At 41.5% G+C, this 12,630-nt stretch overlaps 1 protein-coding gene across 1 annotated transcript in view; it reads left to right on the forward strand.

The window, feature by feature from the left end:
* Nucleotides 1-12,447, forward strand: part of MRPL39 (mitochondrial ribosomal protein L39) — an 88,390-nt gene extending 75,943 nt beyond the window's left edge. Inside the window, exons 9-10 of the mRNA XM_018562777.1 lie at nt 3,318-3,365; nt 12,318-12,447. Coding sequence (XP_018418279.1) covers nt 3,318-3,365; nt 12,318-12,359 — 90 coding nt within the window. The 3' untranslated portion in view covers nt 12,360-12,447. The remainder of the gene's footprint in view (nt 1-3,317; nt 3,366-12,317) is intronic.
* The last annotated feature ends 183 nt before the right edge of the window (nt 12,448-12,630 follow it).

Consider the following 12,630-nt stretch of genomic DNA (forward strand, 5'->3'; position numbering starts at 1 on the left):
TATATATATTCTAAAACATTTGTTACATTTAAAATTATATTGGAAATGGCCAAGCGTCCCCACAACTTGCACTTCAGTTGCTAGTGGAAACTGTTTGTGCAGAGCTCGTTTATAGACTTTTGCCGCATATCTAGTTCCATAAGGAATAGATCCATTCTTTTGGCCTCTATGACTCTGATTGCCATGACACATTATCTTCTGTATCACTAGATTGAGCTTCTGAAGGACAACATTGTACTTTGTGGCCCCCCTGTAAAAGCTGTTTGAATGACTATCTTCCATCCAATAAACTGTATCTTTAATATGAGTACAATTATTTTCTACTTCATACTGAAGATAAGTTTCCAAGAATTTCAGCAAGAGATCTTCTTCTCGTGGAGGGGAGCAAAGCTATAGAGTCTGAGGTGAAGTCTTTCTGCTAGAGTCATATATTCACATTCCGACATCTGAGAGAAGAGCTTGGACAAGTACATTGGTTTGGTCTGGAGGTAATAGAAGAGGTGCTGGTAGGTTTCCAGCCTCTCAGTCTTCTTCCTCAACTCCGACACAACCCTTTCTCTGTATATGGACATCTCCTTTCAATTTAATGTTTGTTGTCCTGCTTAAGTTTTGGTAATTGGGACAACAAATTTCAAGCACCATTATCCTATTGTGAAGGTTTGCTGTTTTCTTCTTCCAGGTATTCAAATCCTCCAGTTGTTGGATGAGTCTCATTTTAGCAGCTATTTTAGTCTTCAGGTCAATGACCTCCAACTCCTGGAGAATAGTGATATCCAGGGGGACCAGCAGATGGGCAAACCTTCGAATGGAAGATTTCTGAAAACCTTGTAAAACTTTTGTATTCTCCATTCTCTGACAAATAGATGGATCTTTACAATGTCTTCCAGGATGACTCTGTATGATTGCTCTTATGTTTCTTCTCCATTGTCATTTGTATCGTTTTCATACTCTACAGCCTCTGGCCTTTCTCCTCCAGGAATACCCTAAACCTTCGACTTACCTCTCTGTAGAGCGAAAAAGGCCGGGATTCCCTGTTTTGGGGAAGACCTATTCAGTATAGAACCAGCTGATTGGCTGAAATCATCCTCATCATAACATCACAGAAAGCAGCATATAAGCAATGAGCAGACAGCTGATTTACTAAAATCATCCTCACTATGACATCAAAGAAGCTGGAGTGTAAACAGTGAGCAGGCAGCTGATTAGCTGAAATCATCCTCGCCTGCCAGCCTCTTCTATCTCTCGATGACTCTGACAACTGGTATTTTGTTTTTCTGTCCCTGCATACAGGTCTATATTGATGAAGCCATTGCCTTTTGGCTGGCCTTCATAACTTTTTTTTTAATCCTGAATTATGAAGAACCCATCCAGAGAGAGGGACACCATAATTTAGCTTTATAAATGCCTTGGTAGTAGAACAAAATTATGAGCTCTTACCACCACCATCTGTGACAGATGTAAGAAGCCATCTTTTAATTTGGCTTATCAGCAATCATGGAAAACTGAAACTTAATTTGTGAGGGAAGGTGGTTTTTAAAGCTAAACAACCCTTACCCCCAGAGGCCCCTATATTCTTTTTAAACCAAATTAGGGTACTTTTTCCCCAAGACCCTTCTTTCCTGTCCAGTCATTTCATGGGTCCAGCCTTTTCCGGTGCAGCAGTGGGTGGTCCTTCAGTGCAGAACATTGCTCACGTAATGATGTGTGATTAGAGTTCAACACAGATGTACTCTAATCCTAATCGCAGGCCTAGAGGGTGTGTCCATGACAGTCTGGTTATACAGGAAATGGGTTGAATGATACTTGCCATGATTCAGCCTGGAAGAGGAGCTTTATCTAGTGGTGGCGAGGCATTCCTGTGGGTACAGGGGTTGGATCAAAGGTAAGCATTGCAGCAAAGGCTGGTTTGTTTTTTAATTTTTTTTTATGCATTTGGCAATTTACTTTTTAAATTAAAATAGAGAAATCTAGTTTTGCTTTAAAGTGCTCTGTCCTTAATTTTTTTTTTATTATTGTATCCACTATTTTATATTTTCATATTTTATGTATTTATATTCAGCTAAATCATTTCATTTTCCCTAAGAAATTGCTGTATTTTAGTTTTTTCTTTTTAACTGTTTTTCTATTCTTTTTTTTATCTTTTTTTGTTGTTGTTTTTGCATGCCTCTGAAATTTTGCTGTAAAGTACTATTACAATCAAGCCTTTATTGTGTGTATAGCTGCCGCATATAAGCCTTCGCTTCATATTAGCATAATTACAAAGGCAAATTGTTTACGAACACTTCAGATAACCCCAAGTGGTTGCTGGCGTTCTCCTTCATTCTTGCTGAGTCTTAAGTAAAAACTGCAGTTTTATGCTGAAGTATAATAGCGTGTTTTTTTTCTCTCCCTCTTTAATAAGATACTAGATTTTCTGAATTATTAAACTATATATAGGCTGTGAAAGGCGATTCTGCTCGCCGTCCTTTTCATGGGATCACGCTGAGCAGGCAGTATGTTGCTGCGGAAGAGGGGGATGGTTACAGATGAAAAGTTTTGTTTTCTCCGTGCGCTGCCTGAGCATAGTATTGATTGTACCCCTCGCCGGTGCTTCAATGCTGCAATTTATTCAGAAACCTTGGAAAGCAGAAATCATAGGATCCAAAATGTATTTATTTTTTTTGTGTATTTTAAGTGCAGAGGAGACCTGTCCAGATAGAAATACAAGGGCTGCTGTTGTGTTTTTCTGAAAATGCTATTTTTTGGGTGTTTTGCTACCCTCGGGCATCATTAACTAAGGCAAAATAAACAGTAAAAGCTCAAATTTGCCAGCAAGTGAGGTCTTTTGGTCAAAGAGAATTTATAAGGCCCCTTCCACCCCCCGATCGGATCGGCATGCATCGAATGTCACCGCTGTGGCATCCATGTCCGTCCAGTTTTTTTCCTCCATTTTGCGATGGAGGGAAAACGGAAATGACTGCCAATATTAGGTTAAAGGTGCAATCATTTTTGTCCATGACATTTTCATTTGTATTAGAATTTGAAATATTCTGTTGGATCAAGAATCAAAAGCAAAGTCTGATTTCTATGGCAATGACTTTTGTTTAAAGTTATTTCAAGAAAATGCTGCACTCCTTCTTTATTCTTGCAAGGGTACCAACATATTTGTCCACTTCTGTATGTTTTTCATTTATGTATTTAGCAGTCTGGATTAAGCGTCTCACACATAAAAACCCCATTAAAGCATCTCTACATTAATGGTTTTTCTTCGTATATGGCATCTGTTGCATTGTAATTATCTAATGTGACTCATTGTGACATTTTTTTTCCTGCTGCAGGCTCATCACACAGTCTGGAATAAGCTGAGAATAAGAGCCCAAAAGCTGGTAAGCTCGCCCACAATGCACTGCACGCATATAACGCATCGTTGTCTCGTGACACCTTTGTTGCACAGGATTAATGAAACATACTAATGAAATAAACTTCCTTGGAGAAGAATTAGGAAAAGCTGGCTCATAAAATGGCTGAGACGATTGAAGGTCTTTTAGTGCATTTGGTTATAGGCAAAAGCAGACTGCAGTGGAATAATTCCTCATATTTACGGCCCGTGGCATGTAAAATTAGACAGTTTGCAATAAAGTCAATATAAAATCTCTACTGCTACCCCAAATAACAGCTATCAGTTGAATCGAAGGAGACGCCGACTCGTTTACGTTTTTTTTAGGAACACTTTGTGTGTGTCTGCTTTTTTTTTTTTTTCCTGTTAATGATCTTTTAAGCCCATATTCATACTTTCTTCCTGTGAAAATGCCAAAGGCAGCAGAGTGAATAACCCACCCGAAGTGAAGTGAGCCGAACGCTGTTCGGCTATTCACTTCGGGCTTGTACAGCTGATTTCAGCCATACATCGACTGGCTTCGGTTCAGCCGAACATGCTCAGCATGTTCGGTGGAGCCGAAGTGCAGAAGGAGTTAGACTCAGCCGATCCAACATCTGGATCGGCTGTGTCGAAGCTCCGGCAACTCACTCGCTGCCGTTCACCCCTATTAACATAGGGGCCCGAACGGCTGTGAGTGAATAGCCGAATGCCGCCGTCCATGGTACCGAGCACAATAAGAAATCGTTGAAAAAAGTTGAAAAAAAAGATTTTAAAAATGTACATACATATTAAATTTTAAAAAAGAAAATAAAGATGTTTAAAAAAAGAAAGAGATTATTGAAAAAAGAAAAAAAGGCGGAGCTAGCAGTGACAGCCAGCTCCACCCAAATGTTTCCTATTGGCTGGGACCTGCTAGAGTTTTCTAGCAGGTCCCAGCCAATGCATAACAACTGGGCGGAGCTGGCAGCGACGTCACGGCCGACTCCTTCCAATTGCCATTGTTTAATGAGAGTTCAGCGTAACCCGGGGACGCTGATCTGTTATTGCAGCTGGGCTGAGCCAGCCCTGAGATCATGGCTGGCTTCGGCCAGCTGTCAGTTGCAAGGCATTCAGCCGGCTGAAAGTCCGCTCCGGGTGTCACTTCGGCTCAGTCGAGCCGAAGCATATGCCTTCGGGAGCTGTACGGGCTTTAGTGAACAGCCCGTACAGCAGCCCTTCGGTTCGACTGAACCGAAGGGCTCAGACGGCCGAAGCTAGCCGAAGGATCAGCCTGTGCTACGGCTGATCCTTTGGCTAGTTTTGTGAATAACCCTCTTTGTGTTCTTAGCTACATTTAATTATTGCACTAATATTGCTGGTTTTCCTGATTCTTCGCATTTCGTTAAATGTACTATGCATCATGGAAGACCTGCACAGAAAAGAGCCATGATGTGCACTGGAATTATGCAAAGTTGATTTTAACTGTTAGTGCCAAACAGTGCCGCTCACAGCAACCTCAGTCAAATTAAATATACCCCATGCTACTAACTAATACGCTGCAAGCACTAAATGGATGGAAAACAGTTCTCCCAATATAAACAAAATATCCCTGTGCCACACTATACCTAATAGGTCCTAAAGTGAATACAAAAAAAAACTTATACATAGAACAAATGAACAACAAATATCTGTGTTACATATAAAGCAACAATGAGCAGTTGATATAAACAAATGTTTCCATTCCAAGCCAATATAGGTGACCAAAGTGGCAAGAATGTGACAAATATAGTATTTCTTTCTCCTTAAGGCGGAACTCCAGGATTTTGAAAAGCTAACCCTTGCAATGGGCCTACCCCCAAACAGCAAAGGGTTAACTGCTTGTTTAATCTAGGAGGCAAAAATAAAGAAGGGCTCCGGTGGTCTAAAGGTGGCCATACACTGTGCACATTCTATCTGGTTCTTGAGGAATCCCTCATTTAGCAGGTCGAAGGAGCCAGACGGAAAAATAATTGAACGAACAGAACGGCAGCCAATTAGCTGCTGGCTCTGTTCGGGTATTCTAAAAGCGGACAGCGTCTCAATACAATAGAGCCAGTGGGAGATTCCTCGATCAGCGCTCATACGCATTGATGGAGCAATCTGTTCTATTTTTTCTATTAGCCTGTGGGTTGAACGAAAAAAAATTGAATAGCGCATGGCCAGCTTGAAGAGGAACTTTACCCATATACAGGAAATGACAACAAAGGCACCTTTAGAAATGTTTAGTAATGACAATCTACAAACACATACTTCTAGATAATTGCCGGCTTAGTATTCTTTGCATACCTTATTTCTCTTTTGCTCCCCAGTCTTCTCACAGTGGCCGTTTTAACGAAAGGCAGATTAATAGATCTCCCTTTACTTCCTGGAACTCTGGCACATGTGACTACGACATGTGACCATGCACATCATCTCAAGGGAGAAAAATGCCTTTCCCTGAGATTACAGATGAGATTTTCCAGCAATGGTCTGCTGATGTAACCTTCCCAGAACCCTTGAGCACATTACCTCACTAATGCCCAAGAGGACCAGGAAGTGGAAAAACAATAACTAAGTAAAATAAAAATATGTTTATTTAATGAATGTAAAATGATTTCATATCAGCATGCAGAGCTGCATGTTGAGGTGATTTTTAGTAAAAGGGGATAAAGTTCCACTTTAAGGACCCGTGACACCATCACTTCTAATACAGTTCTATTACAAGTGAAGATGCCGAGGGACATACCACAGCCAGTGCGGAGGGGTAGAGAGATGAGCAGTCACTGCCACAGGACCAAGGAATGGCTGAGTAGTAGTTTATTTTCGCCCCTAGAGAAAAGCAAGCAGTTAACCCTTGCAGTGCTGGGGTAGCCTCATCAGGGGTTAACTTTTCAAAATCCTGGAGTTTTTCTTTAAATATGGCAATCCATCCAAAAATGCTCCAATGTGCTCTTCACTTAAAATGTGCTCATACCCAATGGAAAATTGCTCACCTTTTACTGAGACCTCATGGGTAATGGTCTAACAAGGCTGATCCCTTTTCAGATGCCTGTTTATCTGATGGTGGATAATAAGAATCCCCTCTCCGGGTAAAGATTAGCATGGATAAAACAAAGGACGAGCCGTAGTGCTCCCCATTTAAATACGTTTTTAAAATCTAATCAATTCACACAAAGTTGTGCAGCAGATGATCTCAGAGAAGTGCGTGAAGTGGATATTCAACAGATCGAGAAGAGTGAGATGCCGGCGCCGAGTGAATCCTGCTGTGCGTCAAAGCTCTGCCCACCATTGCATAGCTTGGCTCCGTGTTAGATACATTATGTTGTAGATGACTTCGTCAGGGGCATAGAGTCAGGGATGTGCCTCTTGGTTAAAAATGACTCTTGTAACTAAGGCAACCATATAAGCTCACAGAAACTTAATGAAAGTTTAGGCAGAGAAATATGATGGTTTTTTTTGGGTTGATAACATGTATTTTGCATGGTAATCAGAGAAAATACCATTTACAGAGTTGCATGATGCATGCTAATCATATGAACTACATTAACAAAACAACCTGTCCTGTTCACCTGCATGTAATATTAACACAAGTAGCAACTTGAGTAGCCTTTTGAGCCCCTTTTTTGCGGGGACCTTGGATCCTAGGCCTAGGCTGTATATAAGGAGTCAACCTCTCTCCAAGTTCCACGCCACTTAGCAAGTAATGCAAAATGAGAGAACCTCTGAATACCACCATTGTTGTCAAAGCCAGGGACGGCTGATCGTTTATTTAGGTGTGCAAACTGATATAAACTGCTCTGTGTGGAATGCAGAATATGATGGTATTAAACATTACAGCGTAATTGTTACATACCCGCAGCCAAATCAGCCTTAAAGAATAAGGTTTACAGTTCTATGTGCCAGTATGCAGCCAGTTCACTCCCAGTCACATCACTATATCTAATTCTGTAAGGTCATTGGTTACATAAACATTGGATATGATAACATGACCCATGAATGACAGATGCCAATACAGTTTTGTAATTGGCATCTGAAGGTTGGGTTCAGCCAGTGAACGATTCGGTGCTGTGTTTTCTTCAGTGAGTCTCAATTACATTTCAGGCTGCAGAATCCCTGAACAATAGCTAGAAGGCAGAAATACTACAAGAATCACCATGTCTGTAAACAAGACGTGATTGAGCTGAGCAAGACCTGTCAGACCACATCAGTTGTACCTTCATGAAGCAGTGATGCTGTCCAAGCTCCTGTATAGGAAATGCAGCTCTGTGCTCAAGTTAACCTTGGACTGCACAGAATCATACTGAAGAGTTAGACCTTTATTTGTTATAATTCTTTTATAGAGCACCAATATATTACACATTGCTGTACATTAAATGATAAAGGGGTGCAAAAATTACAAACTCCAAAACGCACTTACAAAAACAGGACAAGAGTGCCACCCTGCCTGAGCAAGAATTTGTCACCTAAGTGTGCTCATACATGGGCAGATGTCTCGGCAATAATGTTTGGCGAGCCATCCACCCACACTCAATTTAGTCACTGCGACTTGCACCCGCTGCAATCTTTTTCTCAGTTTAGTTGTCTGGGCTACTCTGGGAATCATTTTCATGTATTAACCATTTGCTGACCGGGGTGTTTATACCCCCTCCCTGTCCAGGCCATTTTTCAGTATTCAGCGCTGCGGTATTTTGACTGACATTTATTACGTCATCCAACGCTGTCCTGAAATGAATTTTATAAAACTTTTTGGGGACAGATGGAGCTTTCTTTTGGTGGTATTTAATCACCACTGGGGGTTTTATTTTTTACTGTATAACAAAAAAAGTACCGATAATTTTTGAAAAAAAAAACTGTTCTCCCTACGTAATGTTATAAAACATTTATTATTACCCAATTTTTTGGTAAAATATAAAACATGTCAAGCTTTAAAATTGCGCGCACTCGTTATATCGCAAAAAAAACGACCATACTCAAAATTGACCATAGACAACGCTTTAAAAGCTTTTACCGCTCATCAGTTTAGTGTTATCAGTTATTGATGGCCCTAGAATTATTGCTCTAATTCCGACGTTCGCGGCGATATGTAACATATGCGGCGCAATGCATGTAATCAGCATTTTCGCACGTAGGCGGGCTTGACGCATGTTTGTGGGGTCGGGGGACTTTATTTTTTTTTATTGCTTTGATATGTGATTTTTTTTTGTAAACCTTTTTTTTCCACTGAACTTTATTGCTATCACATAGGGAGCAAACATAGCCAATTTGCAGTGACAGGTCCTCTTTATGGAGACCCCTAATGTCACCTAGGGACCCCCAGAGAAGCTGATGAAGCAGAGACCTGCTTCACCAGCTTCTCTCCGGTTTCTGTACCGGAGAGTGACACTGAATGCAGGCAGTGATGTAATACACATCACTGCCTGCATTCAGAAGAGGAGAGGAGATCAAACGGAGCTCGTGTACTGAGCTCAGTTTGATCTCCGGCCGCAGAGCTGCTGTGCTGGCCCGGGATCGCCAGCAGCAGCGGAGGGGGGGGGTTGCGCGCACACCCGACCGGATATTATAAGCGATCGGGCGTCTCTACAGACGCCCGAACGCTTGTATGTAAACAGCCATCGCTGGCTGTTTACATTCAAAGCCGGTTTCCCACTCGTGCGTGCCGCCTAGCGGCGGGCACGAGCGTAGCGGGATAGGACCAGCCCTCAAGAAGCCGCTGTCTGGCCGTTTAATTACAACGGCCGGACAGCAGGTAGTTAAAGTGGACTTGTACTATGGAAGCTGTACCCAGGAGGCAAGAAGAGGACTAGTTACCAGTATTGTCTGGCATTTGCCTGCAGCAGATCTTTTCCTGATTTAGTGATTGACATGCTTTGTTCTGCACAGTTTCTTTGTTCCGGCAGCCATCTTGGTATCACTGCATTGCTAACGCATGTCAGGACTGGAAACCCTCATGATTGGTGATCTGATGATTGGGGGTTATATTCATGAACCAGCAGGAGAGGTAGAGGCAGCATGGATCCAGAGAATGAATGAAGCAGAAGCTGGTAGATCTTTCCATTGCAGGTCCTCAGGTACAGCTTCCTCTCCAGCAAGGAGAACATTGAGCAGCACCGTATTTACAAATTACTAAATCTCTCTTCAGATCTTGAGACGAGCAGTAATAGGTACAGTGCCTTGCATCTCGCAGTGCAGATATGCAGCTACATACCCATGACTAGGACCCTCTGTTCAGGCTGAAACATTTCAGCATGTTTGTTGCTACTGCTTTTATGCCATGATTTAAGAAAATAAAGTTTTATGAGGATCCCTGTTCGCGGGCTGGTGATTTGGAATTGTATTGATCCTTTGAGATTTGCTAATATTCAGATTACCCTAAACATCAGCCTGCAAGGGATTGGCACAGCTTAGGACCGAAGAAAGAAAAAAAGCAGCCCCGGGAGTTCTAAATGGCCACACAAACAAGCCCATAACAATTAAACTGAAATAGAACAAAAATAAAAGGAACATTTTGCGTTCCTCTAGAGGAGGTTTTCTCTGCGAGAACCAAATTGGAATGAAAGGAGCAGGACACAGACCATATCACTGACATACTTCTGCTCCGTTACTCATCCTTCCCTCTCTCTGACCTCATTGGCAGTTACAGTATTTTCCTTCTGACCGAGAAATCTACTTGCTATAGAAACAGCCACATTAAAGCCATCAGCGTCACTGCTTCTGTTCCTCTTTACATTGTAAAATTTCAGTGGGAAGTAGACGGTTTTACTATGTGGAGGTGCTTGTGTTAAAGGACATCAAATTCAACTTGTAAAGGTTCATTTGAACAACGTCCGAATTCAGCAAGTTTTTACGTAGAATGCAACTTTTTTGGAGCATTTAAAGGAGAACTATGAGGTGGGTGAAAATCACTCCTCCTCATAGTTCCAGCCGACCGGTGACAATGAAACTGTCACAGGTCGGCTCAATAGATCGGAAGTGAGCAAATACATACCGGCGCTCGCTCACTTCTCCATCATCTCCCTGCAGAGAGCCGTGACTGTCAGTCACCGCAGGGATTCCCCTCTCCCCGCTCCGATCCTCCAGCGCTGACTGGAGGAATGGACGGGGGAGGGGGCGGGTACAGATGGCTCTGCCTCTAGATAGGCACTTATATCCCCTATCTATCTATCTATCTATCTATCTATCTATCTATCTATCTATCTATCTATCTATCTATCTATCTATCTATCTTCATATGCACTGTGTGGCAGCTTTTTTAGGTACACCTGCCAGTTAATGCAAATCCAGAGAGTTGTAAAGTCTCAGTTTGTGTCAAACAAGCAATACACTTAAAACAACAGTCTGTGCCACCAAGGTGCAAAATCTGCCCCCACATATCTTCATTTTCAGCTTTAATGAATGGTCACATGTCCATCCCTGGGTGCACATGGCCTGCATAATGAACAGGTCTAAAGCTACTCGCAACAACGGTGTGCAGAATTGCATGTCTTAGTGCAGAAGTAAATTCCAGAAAACAGTAGGTCCCCCTGCACTCCTTACAGCGCTTCCGGTCCAAGTGAAAATAGTGGTGCTCGCAATGACAATCATGGATGGCACCGTGTACAACAGTCAATGAACGATAGAAATCACCAGCACTCCGTAAATTAAATAAAAAAAAAGTCCATTTATTTGGACTAAACGTCACACATATCGCATAATCCAAAGTTCCGGGACCACGCAGGGTCCCTTCATCAGGGCAGAGATGGGACAATCAGGGCAGAGATGTGACAATCTCTGCCCTGATGAAGGGACCCTGCGTGGTCCCGAAATGTTGGATTATGCAATATGTGTGACGTTTAGTCCAAATAAATGGACTTTTGATGAGCACAGGAAAAACAATATAAACTTTTTTGTATGCAGTGGATTTAATAGTCTCTTATGTCAATTTATTAGATAAACCAGTAGTCCTAACTAACACACACAGTCACAATCTGCAAAACTGCCCAGTTGATGATCAGTCAGTCAATTTTTCTATTGCAACGTGCAGATGTTGTCAAACTTTGGTATAGGCAGCATTGAGTTTTTGAGAATGAAATGTACTGGGGGTTTGCAGTATAAAAACGTAGCTGACAAACATGCAGTAACCTGTGATGCTGTTGCATTAGCATGGCCCAGGGGTCCTATATTACAGCATCTTTCCATAACCTTGTTGATCTAATATTGTAGAATTCTAACTGTTCTGAGGGTAAAGGGTAAGGAGGTCTCACCTGGTATTATTCTGGTGTACCTAATAAAGTGGCTAATAATTGAATGTTCTTGGGGCATATATGATTGCAGCCATTTAGTAAGGATGATGATGACTTAAAACTGAGGTGGCAAGGTCTGTCCATCTGGTCATTATTTACTCCTTTCCCTCACTGTCCTTCTCCAAGTTGGCCCCTGTTATGTATGGAGAGCTGGAAGATATATTCACCTGCCAGCCTTCTACATAATGGGCTGCATTGAATATCATTTGCACAATAATATACCAGATTACATCAAGAGTTTTGCAGTAAACACTTTAGCTGTTTCAGCCCTTCAGTATAAAATAAAAATACAGCAATGCTTTAAATGGAAGCAAATACAACGTGTCAGGTTCTCTTTAATAATATGACACCTCTTCAGGGTAGCAGGTGTTAAGTCGTGGAGGTCTCTGTAATATGTGAGTTAGACGTAAGTTATGATTTAAAGAAAAGAAAAATATTCAGAGGTTGCTGGAGCAAGAATCCTATTCTAATTGGGCTGGTGGCTGGGGCGTTCATAAACACATTTCCATGGATGCCAAATTTTGTTGCATTTAAATAAATATCAGCCCCTTGCGTCCTCGGCAGCCCCGCACAAATTCCTTGGCAGACAGCTTGATCATATAGTTCATGGCATGAATGTATAATTAGCACTTTATCATTTTAGTTGCTAAAGTATGTTTACAATTATATTTTCTTTCCCACAGGTCACAGAGAAGCAGAGTACACAGCCTGAGCCTGCTGTATAATTCAGATAACACTTTGTTTTTCTCGTCTATTTTTTTTCTACATCATTTTTTTTTTCTTTCAGAAAATAAACTTTTTTTTTTTCCTCTCCGTCTTTCGATTTTTATGTTTACTTCATCTAAAGTGACCCATTGCTTGTGCAACTTATAACTCTTTTATAGTACCTAATGCAAAAGTTTGTGTGCGCTCCTTAGTGAGAATTGCCCTTTCTGGAATGAGTGGCAGAAAACTTTTTATTTTATTTGATGTTTTTTTTGAGAATGGTTATGTAGG

The sequence above is a fragment of the Nanorana parkeri genome, unplaced genomic scaffold, assembly GCF_000935625.1.
Source record: "Nanorana parkeri isolate BGI_ZX_2015 unplaced genomic scaffold, ASM93562v1 scaffold599, whole genome shotgun sequence".
Lineage (NCBI taxonomy): Eukaryota > Metazoa > Chordata > Amphibia > Anura > Dicroglossidae > Nanorana > Nanorana parkeri.